General features: G+C 44.0%; 1 protein-coding gene across 5 annotated transcripts in view; it reads left to right on the top strand.

Annotated features, from left to right (window-relative positions):
* The window catches only part of NFE2L2 (nuclear factor, erythroid 2 like 2), a 75945-nt gene that overhangs the window by 38834 nt on the left and 11051 nt on the right, over positions 1 to 26060 (top strand). Inside the window, exon 1 of one of the 5 annotated variants that reach the window (XM_029225512.1) lies at positions 499 to 1105. The exons of 1 other annotated variant lie outside the window; for it this stretch is intronic. In XM_029225512.1, the coding sequence (XP_029081345.1) occupies positions 1061 to 1105 (45 nt within the window). In that variant the 5' untranslated portion in view covers positions 499 to 1060. Of the gene's footprint in view, positions 1 to 498; positions 1106 to 1518; positions 2264 to 11021; positions 13652 to 24684; positions 24692 to 26060 lie in introns of those variants that run through there. 3 more of the 5 variants (XM_029225514.1, XM_029225511.1, XM_029225515.1) reach the window with 3 other exon arrangements.

The raw sequence follows: 26060 nt of genomic DNA on the forward strand, positions 1-26060 counted from the left end.
TTTCACAGGACGGGTCCACACTGCAGTTTTATAACTTGATCTTTTGGATTTTTATTTAAAAAATTATATTGTGAGTACGTGAAAAGAAAACTTCTGAGGATTATGACATGTAGTGGCATCGCACGGTGTTAGAGGACGCCATCTGTGGTGTGGCGTGTACAGTCTGGCGGGAAAAGAACGCTCCGGGTGGGCAACATCGACCACTCTCCGAGCAAAAGAGACTTCATTTGCCCTCGGCGACTAGAGCCTGACGAGAGTGCAAGGCGTGGGAGTAAGTGGAGGGCGTTCTGGGTGACTGCGAGCACGAACTCCCCGCGCGGTCCTCATTTCCCCCGGGCAAGTCCAACGGGCCCAAGCCCCGGAGGGGAGCCGGGGAGAGAGTGCGGCGCGCGGTGCGCTCGGCCTGGGTCCCAGCCTCCGGCCCCCGCCCCCGGGTCTGGCGCCAGTCTCGGGCGGTGGGGTGAGATAAAGCGGGGCAAGGTTCTGCAAGTCCAAATCAGGGAAGCGCAGCTCCGATACCAGCGCCTTTACGGGGTCTCCAGGCGTGTTTGTTCCAACTGTTTAAACTTTCAAAGCACCCGCACCCCAGCGACCTTCGGCAAACAACTCTTAATCCCGCGGGCGGAGAGCGTTGGCTGTACTTGCGGGGAGGGTAAATTGAGAGCGGGGGACCGGGGGCCTAAGGCGGCCCTCCTCCCGGCATCCCGCCCGCGGCCGCCCACTGCTACCCCCTCCCGCGGCCTTTTCCCGCCCCAGCACCGCCAGCTTCTTGCGTCAGCCGGAGCGGGGGTGGGGGTTTTCGGAAGCTAAGACCGCGCGGCCCGCGGGAGAAGGAAAGGCTTGGGCTCTTGCCCCGCCCTCGGGGGTCGGGAGGCGGAGCCGGGCAAGAGCCCGGCCGGCGAGTCGGGCCGAGTCGCGGAGAAGCTAGTTCCTAGGATCCTAGAGGAGCAGTCGCCGCCGCCGCCGCCGCCGCCGCCAGTACCGCCCTGTCCGCACCGCGCCTCGGCAGCCGGGACAGGGCCGCCGTCGGGGAGCCTCAGAGCACCGTCCCTAGCTCAGCATGATGGACTTGGAGCTGCCGCCGCCGGGACTGCCGTCCCAGCAGGTGGTGCCAGGACGGGGACGGGGGCGGGGGCGCGAGGGAGCCGCGGCCCGGGAGGGACAGCCGCAGCTGGCCTCTCTTCCCGTCTATGGCCTGAGCCGGGACTGCTGCGGCCGCGCGCACACCAGAGCCGCTGCGCTTGCGCTGGGGCCGGGGGAGGGGAGCTGGGACCAGAGGGCTTGCGAGGGGTGTGGGGACGCGGCCGGGTGGTGGGACTGACAGCGCGCCCGCAGCCCCCGAGGGAGACTGTGTTGGGGTTGGGGGGCTACGCCCTCGCGCGTGGGGCGAAGGGCGTCTCTAACCACGCCCCGGGCCGTTGGAGCCCCGGCCGGGCCCCCTCCCGAATTTGAGCGGCCCGGAGGCAGCGGGGCAGGAGGGGGCGGACGCTGGCGGTCTGAGCCGGCGCGGCCCGGCCCTTCCGGGGCTGTGCGGCTCCCCAGCCTCGGAACCGGCAAAAATGTGCCTAGTCACGGGGCCGCTCTCGGGGGAACTGAGGTCTCCTTTGGGCTGGGAGCCGGAGTCCCTCCTCTGCCGCTGCCCCTCGGCCCATGACCTCCGAGGGCGCGGGCTGCGGCGCCCTCACTCCGCTGGGCCGTCTGAGGGTGCTTCTGTGCAAAGTAATCGATTGGTCCATCCATGGGATCTCCCTTAGGCAGCTTGACGAGAATGCCCAGTCCCCAGGGTGGGGGCGGGAGGAGGTCATAAAGTACCCAGCGCGCTAGGCTGCCCCGACGTACAGCGACCGAACCCCGCCCCGCTCGCCCCCTCGCGCCCCCTGGAGCCGAGGGGAAGGTTCGGGCTCGGAGACCTGGAGTTGTCCCCGTGCAACGCTCCGGGAAGTGGCGGCGGGGCAGTGGACTCGGGGGTCAGAGGCGGCTGCGCCCCCGGTCTCTCGATCCCGGCGTGGTGCCTCCCGGGGGGCGAGCGTGGCCTCGGCCGCCGTGACAGTGGTCGGTTGGCTGTCACGGCGGCCCTCAGTTGGCCCTTTCGTGCTTTATAGCGTGCAAACCTTGCCGCGCCGGGGCCAAGGGAAAAGTTGGAGCTGTTGATCTGTTGCGCAATTGTTATTTTCCCCCGGGCGGCTTTGTTTTTGGATTTAGCGTTTCGGAATTGTAATTCCAAAATGTGTAAGGCAGGATATTCTGTTCTGTGCTGTCAAGGGTAAGAGTTTCGAGTGTAGATTAGAATTTCTTTTGTTTTTAGACTGTTACTAAATTTTGTTCTTTCATAGATTGATTCTCCCTTGGGTGCTTTATTTTGTTTTCCTTTTCTGTTTGAGAATTTGCCTCGATTTCTTATTTTGTTGCTTCATTTGCGAGGGCAGAGGGTGGGACAGCTGTGTTTCATAAGGCTTTGCTAACAAGTTCTGTAAATTATCACAAATGTGAAAACAAGTTTCTGTATATACTTTGTAGGGACTTTTAAAGGAGTAGATATTTTTATTTCCAATTTTTGTGTGTGTGAATGGGTTATTTGGAAAAATATTTGGTTCAAGGAAATGTGTAACTTAATAGGAACGGTAAATACATTTATGCTCTGAAACGTCACGTTTTAGACTAATATTGAAGATCTAAGTAAGGTTTTGAGTTATTGACAATGTACTAATTGTGCTTTTTTTTTTCTTTAAAGCTGTTTGTCTTGAACTTTCCCCTAGTAATGATTAGGATTGGATTCCCCCTCCCCACTAGTATGAAGAAGTAAATTGTGCTTTCCGATTTAGCTGCTGTTCAAGACTAATCCCTATAGCCATTTCTTTAATACTTTGTATGACCCAAAGACATATAATGCTAATAGACTTTAGTTTTTCTAGATTCAGGAATGTAGCCTAGAGTGTTATTAAAATTTTTTTTTCTTTCTTTACTATGTGATTTAAGATTCCATCTCTACTGCTTTCTCTTTTAAATGTGAATTTTCCAATTATGTTTGTTAAGGTAACTGCTTTTCCACCTTTTGTAATCAGACATCAGTTTGCATATTTGAAGACTATAAAAAAATGGAATAAAATTTGGAATCAATTTCATGCCTATAACTGTGATTCATATTAAATCTTTGTAGTCCAGAAAGATTTGAAGAGTTAAAAGTGGATTCTAACCTTTTGTCAAAGAAAAACCAGGTGTGAAGTGGTACTGGGATACAGTTTTTCACCTTCTGTGCGGAGGAGGTGTTGATGAACAGCAGTAAAGAGAGTTTTATATTCTTTATTTCCAGTAGCTGGAAGGAACCATCCATTACTCTTTTCAAGGGTGTCTTGGAGAAAGTATTTTTGTATATGAGGGATGAAGTTGATCTTGGACTAGACCAATGAGATAACTTTTAAAGAAAAATAGGACAGGTTTCTCATCTCCTGAATGAATCTTGAGCAAAGAACAAGTTGACTTTTTAGATATTTGAATAAAATCTCTTGAGAGATTGTGAAAGATTGTAGGAGGGTAAATACATAAGTCTTTCTGCATTAAAAATAACTTGGGCCATTTGGGACTCTTTCTTTCTTGTTAAATTGGGTTTTTATAAACAATGCTGGGGGGAAAAAAACTCAAAACCCGACTTTCTTTAGGATAACCAGGAAGAATTGAAAGCCAGATACATTAGTTTTCTTTCTTTATTTTTATTCAGGATGAATTATACTTTCAGAGCTGCATGAAGAAAAGAACCCTCTGTGGACTATAAGCACATTTTTTTTCTGGGAATTTTCTCTCTTTTGGCTGAACGCATTTAAAGGGGGTTTTGCATAAATAATGTTTCCTCTTTGATTTTTCCTTGATCTGCGGTTAACTCGTCAGTGTAAACCCTTGGACTCAGGAAGAGTTTGGCACTAACATGGTCATAGATGAGTTATTGAGTATTTCCTTGTGTGCGAGGCAGCATGATAATTGCTTCACGTGCATAATTTCACAGTAACCCCATGGGAAATACTATTATCTCCAGTTTCTAGGCGAGGAAAGAGGCATACAGCTGCCCAGAGTTCTGGTTAAAGTGACCCAACTACTGAGTGGCAAAGGTGGGATTCAAACCTAGGTAGTCTGACTCCAAACCTATGTAGAATGACTCCACTTCCAAACTGGACCAAGACTAGTTAAACTTTAAACAGGAGGAAACTCTTACACTTTAAAAAGTGGATAAATTGAGAAAAACTCAGAGAAGGACAGGTAGGGATTTAAAAGGTTAATCTCTGCACCTTTTCTAGTTACCAAGAAATATAATAACTTTATATTTTGTGTTTGTGAGACAGGAGGTGGACCTTGAATACAGTGAAGGTAAATACAACCTATCAATTGGACTTACCACGTGGAGTTCTTTTAAGCAAGTTGCAGAGGCCTAGCGGGGTTTAATTTAGAGAGGCAGGACTATTTCTTAATATAATAATAGTTTTTAAAATTCTTGGTATTTCATCAGTGTCCAAGATTCTGCCTCATATTTTTCAGGGGCTCTTTTCCTTTTTCTTAATTAAAACTCTTAGTTCCTGGAGTCTTTGTTTAACTTTATTTGCCTTGTTAGTTGGTACATTCTCCTGGTCCGTTGGTTCTTTTTTTCTTTTTTTAACATCTTTATTGGAGTATAATTGCTTTACAATGTTGTGTTAGTTTCTGCTGTATAACAAAGTGAATCAGCTATATGTATACATATATCCCCAAATCCCCTCCCTCTTGCATCTCCCTTCCACCCTCCCTGTCCCATCTCTCTAGGTGGACATAAAGCACTGAGCTGATCTCCCTGTGTTATGCAGCTGCTTCCCACAGGCTATCTATTTTACATTTGGTAGTGTAGATATATCAGTGCTACTCTCTCCCTTCGTCCCAGCTTACCATTCCCTCTTCCCGTGTCCTCAAGTCTATTCTCTACATCTCCATCTTTCTTCCTGTCCTGCCCCTAGGTTCATCAGAACCATCTTTAAAAAAAATTTTTAGAGTCCATATATATGTGTTAGCATACAGTATTTGTTTTTCTCTTTCTGACTTACTTCACTCTGTAACACAGACTCTAGGTCCATACACCTCACTACAAATAACTCAATTTCGTTTCTCTTCATGGCTGAGTAATATTCCATTGTATATATGTGCCACATCTTCTTTATCCATTCATCTGTCAGTGGACACTTAGATTGCTTCCATGTCCTGGCTATTGTAAATAGTGCTGTAATGAACATTGTGGTACATGACTCTTTTTGAATTACGTTTTTTTCAGGGTATATACCCAGTAGTGGGATTGCTGGGTCATATAGTAGTTCTATTTTTAGCTTTTTAAGGAACCTCCATCCTGTTCTCCATAGTGGCTGTATCAATTTACATTCCCGCCAACAGTGCAAGAGGGTTCCCTTTCCACACCCTCTGCAGCATTTATTGTTTGTAGATTTTTTGATGATGGCCATTCTGACTGGTGTGAGGTGATACCTCATTGTAGTTTTGATTTGCATTTCTCTAATGATTAGTGATGCTGAGCATCTTTTCATGTGTTTGTTGGCAATCTGTATATCTTCTTTGGAGAAATGTCTATTTACGTCTTCTGCCCATTTTTGGATTAGGTTGTTGTTTTTTAGATATTGAGCTGCATGAGCTGCTTGTATATTTTGGAGATTAATCCTTTGTCAGTTGCTTCGTTTGCAAATATTTTCTCCTATTCTGAGCATTGTCTTTTTCATGGTTTCCTTTGCTGTGCAAAAGCTTTTAAGTTTCATTAGGTCCCATTTGTTTATTTTTATTTCCATTTCTCTAGGAGATGGGTCACAAAGGATCTTGTTGTGATTTATGTCATAGTGTGTTCTTCCTATGTTTTCCTCTGAGAGTTTTATAGTGTCTGGCCTTACATTTAGGTCTTTAATCCATTGTGAGTTTATTTTTGTGTATGGTGTTAGGGAGTGTTCTAATTTCATTCTTCTACATGTAGCTGTCCAGTTTTCCCAGCACCACTTATTGAAAAGACTGTCTTTTCTCCATTGTATATTCTTGCCTCCTTTATCAAAGATAAGGTGACCATATGTGCGTGGGTTTATCTCTAGGCTCTCTATCCTGTACCATTGATCTATATTTCTGTTTTTCTGCCAGTACCATACTTTCTTGATTACTGTAGCTTTGTAGTATAGGCTGAAGTCAGGGAGCCTGATTCCTCCAGCTCCATTTTTCTCAAGATTGCTTTGGTTATTCGGGGTCTTTTGTGTTTCCATACAAATTGTGCAATTTTTTGTTGTAGTTCTGTGAAAAATGCCATCGGTAATTTGATAGGGATTGCATTGAATCTGTAGATTGCTTTGGGTAGTATAGTCATTTTCACAGTGTTGATTCTTCCAATCCAAGAACATGGGATATGTCTCCATCTCTTTGTATCATCTCTAATTTCTTTCATCAGTGTCTTATAGTTTTCTGCATATAGGTCTTTTGTCTCCTTAGGTAGGTTTATTCCTAGGTATTTTATTCTTTTGTTGCAATGGTAAATGAGAGTGTTTCCTTAATTTCTCTTTCAGATTTTTCATCATTAGTGTATAGGAATGCAAGAGATTTCTGTGCATTAATTTTGTATCCTGCTCCTCTACCAAATTCATTCATTAGCTCTAGTAGTTTTCTGGTAGCATCTTTAGGATTCTTTATGTATAGTATCATGTCATCTGCAAACAGTGACATTGGCTCTTTTTATTTTGAAATAGTGTTCAAAAATAAGTTTGGCAGTGAAGATGTTTATGTATAATGGTAAAGAGTGGGACAGACAGGGTTAAACCTGGTTGAAGGAAAGTGGGAAAAATGGGGAGAATTTGAGTTGAAAACAGCTAGTAGAAACCTGTTGGCTCGAATTAAACACTAATCTCCTGTTTTGGCATTTCTGATTTGAAGCAAGCACGAGGGCTCAGGTCTGTCTAATTGAAGTTTTCTTGGGGTTTTGAGTGTGGTACGTTTCAAAATTAAATACTTTATTTCTTAGTCCTTATTATTAAACAAATTGTTTTCAGAATTATTGTCTTATTTGTCTGAGTTAAGGATGCTGCAGGATTTTTTAGGTTTCAGTGGATGATTTGCCTAAAAGTTGGTCTGACTAAACCCAGGATATTTAACAGTGGTCAAGTCACTTCTGAAAGTTTCCTGGAATCTCTTGTTGCACACCAGGGTATAGCAGGACAGATTTACTAAATGCAGTATTCAACCTGCTTCCTTCACCAATGGCTATATGTTTATTTTAAGTTTACTGTAAAATGGAGAACAGGGCTTCCCTGGCGGCGCAGTGGTTGAGAGTCCGCCTGCTGATGCAGGGGACAAGGGTTCGTGCCCCGGTCCGGGAAGATCCCACATGCCGCGGAACGGCTGGGCCCGTGAGCCATGGCCGCTGAGCCTGCGCGTCCGGAGCCTGTGCTCTGCAACCGGAGAGGCCACAACAGTGAGAGGCCCGCGTCCTGCAAAAAAAAAAAAAAAATGGAGAACAGAGTTTATATTTTGATAATAAGATTTCTAGGAGTTTTAAAAATGTAATTACCACCTGCTTTTAAATATGCTCCAACAAACATTTATTAAAGAGGCTCTAAGATACAGGCCAAGCCTTCTTTCATTGATAATGGTATGTTTTCTGGAAATGAAAGCAAAACATATATTCAAATGTATAACGTTCCCAAAAAGTGTTAGAAAACATACAAATGGTGTTCTTACAGTAACTTTCCCCGCCAAGACAAAAGAAGATTGCTAAACAAAATCCTATCTTGCCTAAAGTAGGAATTTTCTCTGGGTCAGCCTCTCCCACAGTAAACACTTTTTAACTATTAGTACGAAGAATTTTAGGAACACCGAGGATAGGAAGCACTTTAACGTATAGTTTTTATGGCATATGTCCTGTAACACCTGTGTATCGCAGAGCCTTATATATGAAAGTCTTTCTCTGTGTGTGAGCATGTAAGTTTATTTGGCCCAAACTCTGGTAGAGGTGAAGCCAAACCCGGGACGTAAGAAGTATTTAGAGCACCAAATTCATCTTTCAAAGACCCTGTTGATAATTGAGAGTCACTGTAATCCATCAACAGCCTGTATTCTGGTTTTTTAGTTGTTTATTTTTTTGGCCATGCCGCAAGCCTTGCTGGGATCTCCCCTGACCAGGGATTGAACCCAGGCCACGGCAGTGGAAGCCCAGAATCCTAACCACTAGACCATCAGGGAACTCCCAACAGCCTGTATCCTGAAGGATTAAAAAAATTCCCTGGCAACGCTAAATTAGTCATTCCGTTTCTCACAAACTTGGAAATTGAAACTTTGGGGCCTTTGTGATATCGGCAGCGTACTGATGAGATCCAAACTCTCCATTGCTTTTCTTCAAATCAGAGAAGAATGGCTGGGTAAGAAAAGAAAACTATCAGATCATTTGGCTTTGAAGCCTTCTTCTGAACTTAGAGTTTTTATTTTGTGCATTAGGCAATTCTCTAATTGCTTTTTAAAATCTCTGATACTTGCCTTAAGTATGTATCTATGTTTTTTTCCTCTACAGCTAGATTGTAAGTTCCTTGAGAGCTGGGCATAGAATTTATATTTCTCTCCTCTTTTAAACAGCTTTATGAGATGTAATCTGCATACTATACAGTCCACTCATTTATGGACAGTTCAGTGACTGAGCGTATTCAGAGTAGTACAGCCATCATCACAATCAATTTTAGAACATTTTCATCACGCCAAAAAGAAACCCCATATCCATTAGCAATCATCACACCCTGTTTCCCCCAAACTCCCTTAGTTCCTGGTAAGCACTCATTATTCTCTCTTTCTATGGATTTGTCTCCTGGGTATTTCATATAAATGGAATCATAGCATGTGTGGTTCTCTGTGACTGGCTTCTTTCACTTAACATGTTTACACAGTTTGACCATATTGTAGCATATATCAGGACTTTGTACTTCTTATTGCCAAATACTATTCCATTATATGGATACACCACATTTTATTTACCCACTTACCAGTTCATGGACGTTTGGGTTGTTTCTACTTTATGTATATATTTTTGTTCCCTGTGGTAATGGTTCTTAAAATTCACTGTATATTAGAGTCACCATCAGTATTTAAAATACTGATGCCCAGGCCTTACCACCTCATTACATTAAAATCTCTGGGGGTGGGACCCAGGCATCAATATCTTTTCAAGCTTTGGAAGGAATTCCTTTGTGCAATTAGGTTTGAGAACCAGTACCCTAGAGAAGCTGGCACAGTGCTTGGAACCCATGAAAGGTATTTATATTTATAGAGTGATTTAGAAAATCTGGTTAGGATGTTGCTTAATTCATGAAAGGAAATGTTCTTATATTTGATCACTGACCTTCACAGCCTTAAGATTAATACCTAAATCCGGGAGATGTGTTTAAGATGCCTGGTGAATGTTTGAACTTCAGTAAATATAATTTGAGCTCTTTAATCCCTCATGGAGATTTGGGTGATAATTTTGTCATCAAAAGGTTTTCCCCAAGTGGGTTAGTAGAAGTGTGTTTGGTCAGGAGTGTGGCGAGTGATAACCTGCAGCGTAGATAATTTGGCAATCACGTAGAAAAGGCAGTGAGGACCAATGCAGGGCACTGGGGAGGCTGGAGAGCTTGGAGGCCAGGACCCAACACTGCCTCCTAGAGGAAGCTCTGACCTCTGCATTCCTGGGCCTCTATCTTCCTCCATTAAAAAACAAAAAACTTAACACCTACAAGGCCACTTTTAGCAACTCAGCTTTTTGATTCTCTGTATATGCTTGGCAAAGTCAACTTTATATTCTGACCACAGTGGTTATCGTTTCTACTTAACCTGGATGGTTTCTGGTTTACACTTTGGAAACTGGGGCTAACTTCTGAATTTGTGTGTGTGTGTGTGTGTGTGTGTGTGCTAACTTCTGAATTTGTGTGTGTGTGTGTGTGTGTGTGTGTGTGCTAACTTCTGAATTTGTGTGTGTGTGTGTGTGTGTGTGTGCTAACTTCTGAATTTGTGTGTGTGTGTGTGTGTGTGTGTGTGTGTGTGTGTGGTGCACTACACTCGAGGGTGTGGTTCAGTGCCTTCTGAAGCTGCCTCAGCCCTGCCTTGCAGACAGGGTGGGAACAGGGCCAGCAGGGCGTGGGCGCCCCGAGCCAGCTGTGACCTTTCTCCAGTGTTGCCAGGCCCATCTTTGTGTGGCCCAGGTCCAGTCTTCCCCCGGCCATCACGTGATGGGGGGGTACATCTAGTCTGCCCTCAGGAAGCTGCCTGCTTTTCTAATTCTAGTCATCAGTAGTTTGAAATTCTTTTAACCTGTCCCTCCTATTATTGTTTTAAGATTAAAAAAAGTCCTGTTCTTTCGCTTGTTTTGTGCTGAATGATGTACCTATGTGTTTAAAGTACCTTAAAACGGAAGGATTTTGGTGTTAACGGTATTTGCAGTGCATGCTTGTGTTTCAGTGAACCATTCTTCGCATTAAATGCCCTTTCCCTTTTCTGGATGTAGCTGATGTTGGGGTGGGTTAGTGCCCACCCCCGATTCTGTTTGGGAGGCAGGGACAGTATTAACTGTGTATGTAAGGGGCCTGCTGATAAACGGTATAGAAATTGGCTTTACTCCAGACTTGACGTTCTTGTGTGTGCTCTGCTTCAGCACAGAATTGTATGGATTACATGGATGCAGAACCCAGCCTATCCCCCGGCAATTCTAAGGGATTAGAATATAGGGAGCAATGATTGATCAGGCTCTGAGGCCTTCTGTGAACAGAATCGGAACAGGGGTGTGACCCAAGGTGGACGTGCACTGCTTCTCCAGGCGCCTGAGGGTTGGCTTATTAAGAACCTGTGCTTTTTGCTGGTGGGTTTTACAGTCCTGGAGCCAGGGAGTCTTGCTGGTGTGGCTAGAGCGTGTTGAAGAACCATGAATTTTTTTGACCTAGCCAAAAAAATAAAATCAAATTCTTTTAATCATTACAATCCTGGTAATGAAAACCACCAAAAATAGAAACTATCATTTTTTTTCTTGTAATAGAAAAAATTGCCAGTTTTTGAAGAAGTTATTTTGTTCTTGGTACTTCTCAATGAAACATGTTTAAAATGTACATTGAGAAACCAACCCCAGAGGACAGGGGTGGGGCCGGTGTGCTTAGTGCTACCCCCAGCTTGTATGTTCTTTCTCTGCTGGTTCCCAAGCTGAGACGAGGCCAAGAATGAGAACCAGACTCTGGGTTCAGGTTCTTTCTTCTCCAGAGACAGAGGTTCACCCTCTGCTAGAAACTTCTTTACCAGGCTGCACGTTTGGGAGAATCCTTGGGGCAGTGGACTGAGAGTGGGGAGATTCCAGGTAACCTTCCACTTGGAAAAAGCGTTCTAGAAGTAAAGGGGGAGAGGTTGGGAGGAAAAGGAAAACTAGTTTAAAGGATTCCTTTTAATGAACCCAGGAGGGATGTAGCTTTTTGGTCTCTTCTGTACCACTTCGATTTGCTCCTCGACATGCAGCTTGTACTTAGGTCCTTCATGTGAGAAAAGGGAAAGCATTTTGGGGAGTATTTACTTATGCTGTGTTTACACTCATTATCTTTAGTTCTTTTAACAACCCTGTTAAGGTACGTTTTGTCATTATTGAGAAAACTCTTTGGAGAGGTTAAGAAGCAGTCCAGAGTTTGGTTTAGGAACTGGAAAGCACATGAGGTATTTCAAGCAGAAGGATTTTATATAGGAAATTAATTATATAGGTGATGGGAGAGCCGAGAAACCAGACAGACAACCCAGAGATTAGCAGCCTCTGGAAACCACTTGCCAGCCCTAGAGCTGGAGGGGCAGAGAGAGGAGGTGGAATTCCACGGCCTCACCGGCCCTCCCGCAGCTGGACCGAGTGAAGAGCTGGGGCCACTGAGAGAGGGGCTCTGCCTCCTACCATCCAGCGTCCCCTGCTCCTCTCGCAGACCCCTGATGAAATGTAGCTGGAAGCCATATAGCAAGGGAGCCTGGGGACGGATGGGGAAGGGATCTGGGGGCCATGGGCAAATGACCAAAGAGTCACATAGCTGGTAAGAGCTAGAGCTGGCACTGGAGCATTCTCTGCCATCAGAGTCCTTGCACTTTTCTCCAAACCATCTTCTTTTCAGGAATCTTAGACCAGAAATGATGCTTTGCCTTTGGGGCACTTGTCACACCTGCTTGGGGGCAAGTTGCATGGGAATCCTATTAGACCGCAGTGCCTACTTTATTCTGACTTGCATGGCACATTTTATGCTATATATTTCTTCTGGTTAGTGGAGTGCACCTATGTGACCACAGAGTGATTCAATAATAATGAAATGTTAGGAATTCCTCTCAAGAGTGCGCGGATGGAGATTCCATTAGGGGAGTTCCCAGATTCGATAAGCATCCCCACTATTGGTAGGTTCTGTGCCCCCTTCCCCATGAGGTGCCCCTGGGATGCCAGGGCAGGATTGATTATATACGGAAGTTTTTGGTGTTGCTGAAGGACTTGGGCCTCTGGGTCTTGGGGGGAGGATCAGAAAGGAGGAAAAGCATCTTAAGAAGAGCTGGGGGAACATCTATTGATCCTGAAAAATAAAGCCTTTTCTCCCCGGAGAGATGTGGGTAAAAATGACCCCCCTTTCCTCTGTCCCTGTGGGACTCTTGGAAACCTGCAGCTCCGGAGCGCATGGCATTGCCCTGTGCTACAGGTTTCCAAAGTTCACTTGATAACAGCACCGTTGTGCCATCAAGTTTCAGTGACCGGTGTGTGTGCTGGCGAAGATAATAATGGAGGCGGAGGGAACAATTACTCTTTCATTTTTGTTCACATTACCAACTCGCTTGTAAAGAGAACCAACCTTTGGATGTTACAAGGCATCAGGATACAGGCAACTGGCAATTTCAGGGGGAAGAAAAAGGGAAAAAACTAACATTTACTGAACAGCTGCTAGTACTGTACTAGGTCCTGGACATGTTCCCTCTTACTTGATCTTGACAATAAAGCTATGGTGATGGCGGCTGTTACCCCCTCTTTACAGACTAGCAAACCTATTCAAAGAGGTAAAGTAACTTGTCCATGGCCATGCCACTCTCGATGGCAGAACAGGGATTTAGAAAGTCCGTAATCACTGCTCTCCCTTCCTTTCTTTCTTTCCTTCCTTGTCTGATGACTATGGGTGTTTGGTTAGATGCTAAAGAATGAGGGGCTCCTTTACAGAGATTCATTAAGACAGTGTCTCTACCTCAAGGAGCTCCCTCAGTTTTCCTCAAAGAGGGTACCGCTGGCAAAGGGGCTGGACTTTTCTTTGGAATGGGGGATTGTCCCACATTACAGGGTATTTAGCTTCACTGTGACAACCAGAAAGGGCCGCCCTCCCCTGTCCTGACACCGTTCCAATTGCTTCTAGGTGGTGGTCCCAGCCCCAGTGGAACCACTGTGATGCAGTGACTTCCAGAGACAGTTTGAAGCCGGGATATTACTGTTTGTTCTCAGGAAACCTCAGGATATTCCTTGTTCTTTGCAGGGTAGCCCACCATCTCCTCCGATGGCAGCCTGTTCATACCTCTTATTCTAAACCAGAAGGGGGTAGTGAGAGAGAGAACACAGAACGTGATGAAAACTCTAGAAACCAGAGGGACCAAGTACACTTCATTTACTCAGGTAGAGTGTCTCCTTCAGATCCTTTAACACAGAGCAGTTTTATTTGACCTGGTGATTGTTACCGCTGCTATTTACCATTTTTCCAGCCTATAGCTGCAGGGAACTAGTCCTAAAAAGATAAGCTAAACATTTTTTTAAATTTCAGGGTGAAGTTAAAAGTCATATGCCACACCTCTCTGGGTCTTGACTGCCTTTTCTACCGGGTACTTTTTGAAGAAGTTTGGGTACTGAGTACAGATAGCAAGGGAAGCTATAGAGTAGCTGAAGAGGTTGAGCTATTCTGGTGATAGATTGATGCTTTAGAAACAAAGTCTAGAATAGGGAGGAAAGCGAGGTTGCCCACTTTCTTGTCCTTTTCCTGACAATCAGCCTGAGGGAAATAGCTCGTGTCCTCTATGAAAATACAGTTAATCCGCATTTATATTGACTAATTGTTATATTATCCAGATTACAAAATTCCTTAATGGGTATTTGAAAATACTATCACATTTGTTGTCTCAGAAGATCAGTTTTATTGTTAACCTGAAGTAGTGTGCATTTATGATTCTTAAGGTATAATATTTTGTTTTTAGTAGAGTACCCAAAGAAAAATTTGAATGAAGTTAAATAATTTTTCTATGACTAGTAGTTGGGCTATAACTGATACTAAACATGATACCTTTATTAAGTAATTAGAATTCTTTAACCCCCCAGACACCTTAGGTACACAGTGAAAATGCTGAGTTCTAAGCCTAGATGTAACTTATTCATTCCACAAGTATTATTAGGTATTAACACGGCCTAGGGAACTTTCATGGCATGAAGTTGTTTTAATCTTCTAAGATAGATAGTGTAGCAAATATATTATCCTCCTTGAAGGACATTTGCTTCTCAAATTACCCCTTCTCCTAATTAATCAGTCCCTTTGTTCTTTGTACACCTGGATTATAGGGCATGTTTCATATCATAATGAGTATAAATTACATCTACATCTCCCCTGCTTAAGGTATAACTTCCTCTAGGATAGGGACTATGTTTTTGTCATTTTTGTAATTCTGGTGGCTCGCACCATGCCTGGTGCTTATTTAATAGTACTTGCTCAGCAGATGTGAGAGCGAATCCATTACTGCCCTCTAGGAACTTGGTATATATACAAGTTATATTCATTGGTGATATATGACAGCGCAGAGGAGAAAATTTCACTTCCAACTGGGGTGCTCAGAGAGGACGTCCTGGAGGAGGTAGCAGCCTATCTAGATTTTTTAAGCTGGTAGGATTCCTCTTGGCTCAGCTTCACTTGGAAGCTGGAGGAAGGGTGCAGGCGTGATCTGGCCTGTGGCGGCATATAGGGTCACTCGGGGTGAAAAGGTTAATGTGGGGCTGGCTGAACAGGGCCTTCGGTGCCCATGCGTGGCGTTTCACGTTTATCTAAGGCATTTGGAAATCATGGGAGGTTTTGGAAAGGGCAAGACACATGAGCTGGATGTGGACAGGAAGTTATTATGGCCCATGCATCAGAAGATGGGCAGGTGTCGGCAGAGATGCTGAGGGGCTCTGGCTGTGGTGCAGGTGTGGCTTAGTCGCCTTGGCATCACCAGTGCAGTACTGAAGATCCGTAACTGTCATTCTGATCTGTACCACCTTTGTTAGCCATTTAAGAAGAAATTTTTTAAGCTCCCTTTTTCAAGGAGGGAGTAGATTTTTCTCTTATTGGCCCCATTGTGAAACCATCTGTGCTCAAGCTTGCAGGTCCTGCTGTTCCCGGGTTTTAACAGAAACTCATCGCCAGGGTATTCACTCCATTGGTGAAAGGAGAGGAAGAATGAGCCAGAAGTTGCCGGTTTGCTTTCAGGATGAATTGTTTTCTTCTCTGTGGTGGCACAGGGAGAGTTTCTCTCTTCCTGACCTCCCCTAAGATCCTTTTGCTCTCACCGTCTTCATTCAGCTGGGACCATCTCATCCTTGGCTTCCAGCCTCAGTGATTAGCAAAATTCACCCAAGAGAGAAAAAACAGACAATATCCTCTCTTTTCTGTCCCAGAAAAGAGGCTTTGCTTGTGCGCCCTGAGCTAACAGATGTGGGCATCTAGCAGTGTTGGGGAAGGCAGCCGCAGTCTCTCAGGCTCTTCCACATGCCGGCCAGGTGCCAGGTGCTTTCACACACTGATTTTTGTCATGTGTACTCCTTACTCCGCCCTGTGAGGTCAGGAGCCTTATCCCTGATTTTTAGGGAGAGAATCGAAGCCCAGAGAGCTTGAATGAGTGATAATACAGTGGGATGTGCCTTGGCTTTATCATCATTAGATGTGGGTGATAGGTGTGTCACAGCATTCTTAGGATTAAGTAAGAACTGGGCACAAGATCTAGCATACAACAACTGGTGGCTGTGATGATTATTATCATAATTATACATTTTCTTTGTCAGGAATGTTTGAATATGTGGCATCTGAGATTTCCTTGGCCCACTTGAAAAAAAAAATCCCTCCTTGAATTCTGGTAATCCATGCCCCTTTTCACTCTTTGCTATATAAGCTTCATATTCTCCTGTGGCTTGTCCTGGTCTCATGTCAGGACCTGATTGTTGTGGAGACAGAAAACCAATCAATGGCAAGGCCTTATGTGTGCCCTGTCTCCTCTGTGGGATCCTCCAGCTTGTCTGCTGGATCCCCTACTTATGTGGATTGATGAGCCATCTCTTTGAACCCCATGCCAGACACACTCCTTCACTGGTAGCAGAATTTCTTACTCTGGGGTTCTGGGCCTAGAGATGGGGCAGTGTCCACAGGCAAGTTGTATGAACAGAAAGAGCTGGCGGCGGTGGGGGGAATGTGTTAGTGGAAGGCTAAACCCAGCCTTCCTGAGCTGACCCCTGTGGCCTTGCCCTCTTCCTAGCCCCAGCCCATCCTTTAGTCTTTAAAGACTAAAATATTTCTTCTGTAATAACTACCTCTAAGTAACTCTTTAGAAAGGCAGAGTGGTGAAGGGAAAGACCTTCTATAAGACCCATGGGGGAGATGACACAGCTGAAAACTTTTTACACCCACTGCCCTTTGGTGTTGCCATGTGATGTCTGATATGTAAATACATCAGGAGCTCACCTTCTATTTTTTGTATAGTGGTTAGACCCAGAAGCCTCAGAATTAGATGCTTCTCATGTTCCTTTGACATCTGCAACAGGTGTTGAACTTATTAATAGCGTTAATACCTCACCCATGGCTTGTCTTCTGTATTTTTAAGTGGCATTCACATACCTTTTTCCCACATGAAAAACAGTTCTGTGAGGACAGGTATGATGTCCTCGGTTTTTCCTTACAGCCCAGAGCTCTCTGTACAGCTAGTCAGCAGCAGAGCCCTGGCAGGACTGCGCTGTGCAGCCTCCTTAAAGAGGCCTCGGGTATTCTGAGTAAGAGCCTCTGTTATGTGAGTTCTTCTGTAATATAAATGGTGTGGATCTTAATACCACCTTCCTTGCCAATTGGTGAGAGTACAAGTGAGCTTATGGGTACAAGTGCTTGGAAGAGTCTTGAGCACATAGAAAGCACACAGTAAATGCACTTACTGTTATTATTGTTAGATTGTGTCATACTTACCTTTACCTGGATTTAGAATGTTGGCAGTGTGATCTTTCGTTTTCAAATCTTAATGTAAAGGCTCACCAGGTAGCCATTGTCCTTACATATTTATTTAGTGGGTTAATTGAAAAGATTTACCTTAAGGAAAGTAAAAGATTCCTGTACTGATTTTTAAAAAAATAAGTTTGTTTATTTATTTTTGGCTGCGTTGGGTCCTTGCTGCCGCTTGCGAGCCCTCTCCAGTTGCATAGAGCAGGGGCCCCTCCTGGCCGTGGCGCCCGGGCCTCTCATTGCGGTGGCTTCCCCTGTTGCGGAGCACGGGCTCCAGGTGTGCGGGCTTCAGTAGTTGTGGCGCATGGGCTTAGTTGCTCCGCCGCATGCAGGATCTTCCAGGACCAGGGCTCAAACGCATGTCCCCTGCGTTGGCAGGCGGATTCTTAACCACCGCGCCACCAGGGAAGCCCCTTCTATACTGATTTTAAGAGAATGAAATGTGGTATATATACTTATCAATTACTTTTTAAGAGGTCCAAATTGCTGCCTGGCAGTTGGTGACAACAGTGGATACTGTGCAGGTTCAAATGTATACATTTGAAGCAGTTGAAATGTAATTTCCAAACTCAGGGTTAATTCATATCCTTAGTTAGAACAGACAGTATTTTCCTAGCACCTAAGCCCCTTATTTCTACCCATTCTTCATATGCCCTTTGCAATAATCTGGTAATTGTGTGGCCTCTGGACCAGACATTGCTCATTAACATCAGGGTGATCCCTGTGGTCCTTATGAGCCCTCTTAGTAACTTAAGACTCACACTGTCACTTTCAGGTCATTGAAGTAGCTTTTTGCAAATAATTGCTAACAGTATAAATACTGCCTAGTGTCCTTTGGAAGGGTTAATGTTACGGTGTTGCGAAACAGAGGAGTTGGTTCATTAGAATTCCCCCCTAAGGAGTGTGGAGGACTCACTCTGTAGGTCCCCAGAGCTGCACTGTCACTTGCCATTGGTCACTTTTGACCACTTGAAATGGGGCTGGTGTAACTGAGGATCCGCATTTTTAATCTTAATGAATTATTTAAAATTTAAGACAGAAGCAGGATAAGATATTTTTCTGTTGAATATAACTTTATTCTGGGGGGACAGCATTTCATGTGATGCTGTCAGGTGAGATTTGTTATGTATGTTGAGTGTTTTGTCACTTCTAATAGCTCGTTAATAATTGAAACATTTGGGTTACATGGTAGAATAATTTTTTGACATGGGTGAAATAAATATATTGTTTAAATTAAATTCACTTTTTTTTTAGTAAGGCTACTAAAATTGTTTAAATTACACATGTGGCTTGCATTAGATTTCTACTGGAAAGTACTGCTTTAGAGCATCTGTTATAGGTAGATGAAATTAGCTTGTTTTAAAGTTCAAAATTAGGTTTCAGACTTGTATTTTTGACTTTGTATAATCAGAGGTGTTTAGAGGAAGGAATCTTAGGAGTCACTTAACCCAACCCTGTCCTTCAGCAGATGGAGAAACTGAGGTTAAAAGTTACTGTAACATGGCATGCCCTAATTCTAGACGGGTACTGAACTTAATGTTCTTTATAGCCTATTGCTTTGGGTCCTGGGTTTACTTGGCAGTGGAAACATGGTGGGCGTCAGGGCTGCAAAGAGCTTCCACGAGATCCAGACCAAAGAAAAGGCCTTTAAAAAGAAATTATTTTAGGCACTGAGAGAAAGGAATTTTTGTGCTGTGCCTACCAGTAGACAGGGTGATTGATTCCATGTTTGACATGTATTTTTGTTGGGCAGTATAATGATACTTTCATGGGGAATAGTAATAAGGTACAAATAATACCCACACTTTGTGTGATCATTTACTTTAGAAAACTCCATACATCTGGCTTTCATATTTTAATTTAGAGAGTTCTTTTCCCAAAGCCAGAGATTTTAAACCAGACCCACAGCTTTTGTCCTTGAGAAAAAGACTGAGAGCTTGACTTCATCTGTTTATTGTTTAGGTAGGTTGCCTGAGATCATTCGGTAAAAGTTTAGGCCTGTTTTATGGTATTGTTTTCTTATTAACAAAACTGACTTAAAGGAAGAAGCCACCAACAACTGCAATGGGCACCCTTAGAGCACACCAGAATTTTATTTCTATTTTGAGGCATAGAGGAGGAAAGGGAGGCATTGTGAGTTATTAAGTGGTGATTTGATTTATGGGTCTGTCCGTCAGGTTTAGAGAGGGCTGCTTCTGCTACAGATGCAGCTGACAAGCTGGGCAACCTTTGATATTTAACCTTTCTGAACCTGTTTCTTCATCCCACTAATCTTCACACAGAGTAGCATGAGGATTAAATGATACAGTCATGCAAGTGAAAGTATTTTGTGCTCCGAAAGCACTGCAAATGGAAGGACTGGTGTCTTGAGGGCTTCCTTTCTCCAAGGAGTTGTAGAACTATTTCTGAGGTCACACTTGGTCTTGGTGAGGCCTTGGATGAGTCAGTCATGTTTGGAATGTGCATTTAGTGGGTCCAAGGCCTTGACCCCATGATTTGGGAGTTCTCAGGGGTCCACTTTAATTTAGAGCCACTTTTGCTCTTGGTAGTGGAGACGATCTGCTTGAAGTAAGGGTTAGAACTGGGAGGCTCTTAGCCCTGTTGTATTGAGCATGGACACAGACCACCCAGGATTTAGAGATTAGGAGTAGGGAAAGGAAAGTTCTCTGCAGAAACTTCAGTCAGGTAACAGAGTTTTATAGGCCATTAATTTGGCTGCAGGGTCGAATGCCATACAACAGTTTTGTAAACGTCTGTTTTCAAAATAATTCCTAGTATTTCATGAATTTAAGGAATAGAAATTGCAATAGGGGGACTTCCCTGGTGGTCCAGTAGTTAAGACTCTGCACTCCCAATGTAGGGGGCCTGGGTTCGACCCCTGGTCAGGGAACTAGATCCTGCATGCATGCTGCAACTAAGAGTCCACATGCCATAACTAGGGGTTCACATACTGCAACGAAGATCCCGTGTGTCACAGTGAAGATCCTGAGTGCCGCAACTAAGACCCGGCGCAGCCAAATAAATGAATGAATGCATGCATGTGTGCATGCAATAGGAAAGTCTAGTTTGAAATCTAATTTGTGTTAGTTGACCAGATGCCCCCTCCTGGGTTCTGCTCAGTCAAATGAGACCTAGGGCCATTTACCCATTTAGCATCTCTGGGCCCTGGATTCTCATTTGTAAACCTGGGGTTTGGTCTGTGGTCTGCAAGATCACTGTCAGCTCCCCTTAGTCAATTGTGTGTTCAATGTAATTTAATGGCCAACAGACATATGTTCTGAGAGACACATCCCTAGACAAGGATGCCTTTTCCTGGTCTTTAGAGAGCTGGTGGATGGGTCAGCCTGGCCGAACCTGCTTTTTCTTTTATAGATTATACTCCATTTAAAGTTATAAAATATTGATTATATTCCTTGTGCTGTACATTGCATCTTTGTATCTTATTTATTTTATACCTAGTAGTTTGTTACTTCTTAATTCTCTTCTCCCCCAGGCCTCTCTTCACTGGTAACCACTAGTTTGTTCTCTGTATCTGTGAGTCTGTTTCTGTTTTGCTATAGTCATTTGTTTTATTTTTTAGATTCCATATATAAAATGAAAACATAACAGTATTTGTCTTTCTCTATTGGACTTATTTCAGCAAGCATTAATACCTCCAGGTCCATCCATGCTGTTGCAAATGGCAAAATTGCATTCTTTGTGGCTAATATTCCATTGTATATATACACCACATCTTCTTTAAACATTCATCTCTTGATGGACACTTTGGTTGCTTCCATATCTTGGCTGTTGTAAACAACGCTGCAGTGAACATCAGGGTGCATATATCTTTTCCAATTATTTCAATTATTTCAAATTCAAATTATTTTGTTTTCTTCAGACATATGCCCAGGTGTGGATTTGCTAGATCATATGGTAGTTCCATTTTTAATTGGACTTGGTTTTTCTTTGGAGTTTACCTTGCCTGTTAGAAGGGCTGAGGTTGCTGATTTTGCCTGTTTCACCTGTTGAGACTTTGCCGAGCCTCTGTCTATCTGTGTGCACCGTGGCCTTTACATTTCTTGCCCCTGCAGATGTTTTACCAGCTCCAAAGGCACCAACCAAGGTTACCTTGGCTGGACATAGATTGGTGATTAAACAAATGCTGTTTGCCGGACAACTGATTGTATGTATGTACAGTATATTCTCTTCTTTAGTCTTAATTTTGTTATCTTTAAAAATAGTGGGAGGGCTGATTTTGAAATGATTCTGGAATTAATATAGGAGACCTTGTATCAACAATTACAATGTGTTTATTGAGTGGGTACCACGTGCCAATATGCCGCAAGGTGTGAAGGACACATGAGTGGGGAACAGAGTGGGGAAATGAGCATTTCTCGTTGCTGGTGGGGTGTAAAAGGTACAGCCTCTGTGGAGAGCTGTTTGGCAATATGTATCATAAATAAAAATGCATATACTCTTTGACCAGCAATTCCACTTCTAAGTATCTATCCCACAGATAATCCTCACACATTCGTGAAATGATTTATGTACAAAGGTAGCCATTATAGCATCATTTGTAATAGCAAACGATTAGGAATAACTTAAAAGCCCAATGAGGGGCTGATTAAGTAATTATTAAATAATATAGTACATCCTCATAATGAAATACTACTCAGCCATTAAAAATAATGGAACAACTCTAGGCCCTGATATAGAACCATCTCTAAAATAAATAGGGAGAAATAAGTGTGGAACATTATGATTATATGCTACTTGTGTGTGTGCCTACGGGTGTGTATTTAATAGAATATCTTCCTAAGAACACAGAAAACTGATGCCAGTGGTTGCCTTGGGGAAGGATAACTGGGAGATTACTTTTGCAACTTTTAAATTTTATACTATGTACATCTATCATCTATTAAGAAAAGACATTGTTGGGCTTCCCTGGTGGTGCAGTGGCTGAGAATCTGCCTGCCAGTGCAGGGGGACACGGGTTCGAGCCCTGGTTCGGGAAGATCCCACATGCTGCAGAGCAGCTAAGCCTGTGCGCCACAACTACTGAGCCTGCGCTCTAGAGCCCACGAGCCACAACTACTGAAGCCCACGCACCTAGAGCCCGTGCTCTGCAACAAGAGAAGCCACCGCAAGGAGAAGCCCGCGCACCGCAACCAAGAGTAGCCCCTGCTCACCGCAACTAGAGAAAGCCCGCGCACAGCAACAAAGACCCAATGCAGCCAGAAATAATAAATAAATTAAAAAAAAAAAGACATTGTCATGCCTTGAAGGAGTTTGCAGTTTAGTCGGACCAGATAACATAAGATATACAAAGTACGGGGTAAATATTGGCTTTATGGGAAGATTTAAATGCTAAGCTCTGTGTGTGCCGTTGACTGGATTTGCCCTGAGTCATCAGGACGGGTGGGTCTGAGCTTCAGCAGAGCCAGCTTCCAAGCCTTAGTGTCCCACCTGGGGCTAAAGCAGTTTGCAGCCTTTGTCCTGCAGTGGTGGGAAGAGCCCACAGGCTCGGAATCAGTTCTTGGTTGGGGTCCTGGCTCTGCCACTTGCCAAGAATGCAATTTGGGGCAGGGATGCTTGAGGCCCAAAGCCTAATTGTGCTCATTCGTAGATGAAGATAAGCCACCTCCCCCTTGCTCTGCAGTGAACACCCCTGCAAACCATGAAGTGCTCGGCAAATGCCAGCTCAAATAGAAGCTGCGAGGCACCTGCAGACTGGCAAGCTGGGGCCAGAGGTGCAAATTGAAACAGTGAAGCAAAAATGTGTCTTTTTTCCCCCTCTGCCAAATAACTTGGCAGGATTTGTAAAATTAGAAAAGTAGACCATAGTAGTTTTGGAATCCTTGACCTCTGACCTTGGGGCAAGTCATTTCATGCTCTAGACCTGTTTCCCTATTTGAAAAATGGAAGGGGCTGTGCGTCCTCTGGGCCCCTCCAGTCGCAGCGTTCTGTGACAGTGTGGCATTAGCAGTAATTCCCATCTCAGCTGAGATGAGTCATACTGACCGAAAAGTCCACATGTGAGGAGGAAGTCTCTGAGAATTTTCCTCGTGCTGGAGGATCGAGCCTCTGGGGGGAAACGGGGAGGCGTGGGGGGATTGCTGCCACCAGAGGGGAGACCAAGAAAGCAGAGTGAGTGGAGATGGGTGGTTTGTGTTCTCCACTCCAAAACCTCCTTTGCTTTCAGATAGTCATGTGGACTAGATGTTTGGAAAAACCTGGCTTACTTAAGCGGGTGGGATGTTCATGCAGTTGTGACTGGCGTACTTAAGTCAGTTGTCACTCCTGTGAGGTCTTTCTGTGCAGTTTAGTGACACTTCCTCTGTGCTGCCTTGGCTCCTACATGTTTCTCCTTGAGTCTCTAAACTGAGGTCAGAGACTGTCCTCTGTTTATCTCTGTGTCCCCAGCACCTAGCGCAGTTCCTGGCACCTGAATGGCAAGCTATATGCATGTAGTAGATGGGTTGCTGGATTAATGATCCATTTAGGGTAGTATGGACACTAAATCTTGTTAATCTTGACCACCACCTTTATTAAAACTATCACCATTCTGAAGTGATCTTTTAGCTATTAGTATGAAATATTTCATACTCAAAAATTTCACACTAAAAAAGAAATTAAAGACCCCCCCCCTTTGGAAAGTATTTTAACAGGATGCACAAAAAAGAAAAAAGTCTAAACGTTTTAGAGTCTTTCTATATTACAGTATATAATACATATGTATCTAAAATTCATCACTGCCACCACCAGCACAGGCACACAGGTCTTTGGCTACCGGCAAGAAACAGCAGGCCTGGGTGACTGTCCCAATTCTTAGCTTTTAAAGCTTAATTGTAGGCAGTTAAATCTGAAAAGGAGCTTTAAGATAGAAATAAATAATTTCTGTTTACAAATGCAGGATCCACAGAGGGTGAAGGATCACTGAGGAAGTTCAGAAGTGGCAGTAAAGAGCCCCAGTAGTTCCAGTGTGCTAGGGTACTGCCCTCCGTCATGGGGGCTGCCCTTTAGGAGGAGGGGCAGGAGGGTGAGCAAACAGGGCTGTTTGAGCTCAAGGTAGACATCTGATGGCCTGGTTAGTCCACGCTAGGTTAGTTTCAGTGTATGTTAGGTAAAGTGAGTTAGGGAGTTAGAGCCAGTGCACCTGAAGGTTATATTGGTAAGATGGGTGTGTGTGTTTTCCTGGAGACTCATTCTAATAGTGATGGAAGACCGAGTCACAAAGTTCCTTTCACGTGCAGAGGACAGCATCCAGGACTGAATACATTCATGGCTGCTTCAAAATGGGGAGGAGATGAGAAAAAACATGTCCTGAAGTTTGCTTATCTAACCAAGCCATTCTCTTGACATAGTGACTGACCCTTGCATAAGCCCTTTGATTGAGGCCCAGCAGCAGCATCCTGCTTAAATACAGACAACCAGAAATTAACTCTGCTGGCATCCAGGTATGAAACTTCCCATGGGAAAGTTGGATCCATCCACTTTTCGTAGCAGTGGCCTCACCTGCTATTTTGGAAATTAACTGTCCTTTATGATTTATTTTTGGCCAAACACATGTGCCTCTTGAGAAAATAGTCCAAGTTCCTAGTCTATTCACTTTCCAGTTTTGCTGTTATCTTTGCATCATGCTTTACAGTGTACAGACAAGCGTAATGGGTGAGAGTTCCAGTAAACTGGCTGGATCACATTTCTTAGATTGAGTCATTGCTGAGAAACTTGTTTGTGAACAGGAAGCAGCCCATGAAAATGTCTGTACACAGTACCAAGCTGGACTGTGAGGAAACTGGACCATTTTTTAGCTGAAAGACAAAAGGGTAGAAGGATGCATCTGTGATCCAGGGAATAGCAAATTTGTGATCTAGAGTTTGTTTTTTTAAAATTTATTTTTTTGGCTGTGTTGGGTCTTCGTTACTGTGCTCGGGCTTTCGAGCGGGGGCGAGTGGGGGCTACTCTTTGTTGTGGTGCGCGGGCTTCTCATTGCCATGGCTTCTCTTGTTGCAGAGCACAGGCTCTAGGTGTGTGGGCTCAGTAGTTGTGGCGCACGGGCTTAGTTGCTCCACAGCATGTGGGATCTTCCCGGACCAGGGCTCAAACCCGTGTCCCCTGCATTGGCAGGCAGATTCTTGACCACTACGCCACTAGGGAAGTCCCTAGAGTTTTAACTTGTTGAATAATTCATGTCTTGATGTGTGTTTGAGATTTTTTATGCTGTTAAAAATTGCTAGTTATTTTAATGAGAACATACTGTATAGCACAGGGAACTCTCCTCAGTGCTCTGTGGTGACCTAAATGGGAAGGAAATCCAAAAAGGAGGGGATATATGTATACTTATAGCTGATTGACTTTGCTATACAGCAGAAACTAACACAACATTGTAAAGCAACTATACTCCAATAAAAATAAAAAAGCAAAACAAAAATAATTGCTAGTTATTGAAGATTGAGGAAATAATCCCTGGTAAGTTTTCTCTAGAAGGAAAACTTGGATTAGTGGTAACTATTACCTGTTAGGAGTCTCTGCTGACATAGAAACTGGTTGCTAGGCCAGTTATTTTTAAAAATGGAGCTGTAGTTAACACAGATTAACCCAGTGACATTTACACTTGGCCTAGGTGGCTGTAAGTCCCCTTCCATCTCTAACATTCTGTGATTCTATATAAATATGTTTTTTTGTGATCTTTGTTTTCTATCACCCGCTCCATAATTATTACAGCAATATATTCAGAAGTTAGCAAATCAGTCCAGTAGACTCAAAAAAAGTACCTGAATGTGGGCAGACTATAGAGAATAACCTGTCATCTCATCTGCCTTCTCT

The sequence above is a fragment of the Monodon monoceros genome, unplaced genomic scaffold, assembly GCF_005190385.1.
Source record: "Monodon monoceros isolate NGI ecotype Baffin Bay Population unplaced genomic scaffold, NGI_Narwhal_1 Super_Scaffold_16, whole genome shotgun sequence".
NCBI classification, from domain to species: Eukaryota; Metazoa; Chordata; class Mammalia; order Artiodactyla; family Monodontidae; genus Monodon; species Monodon monoceros.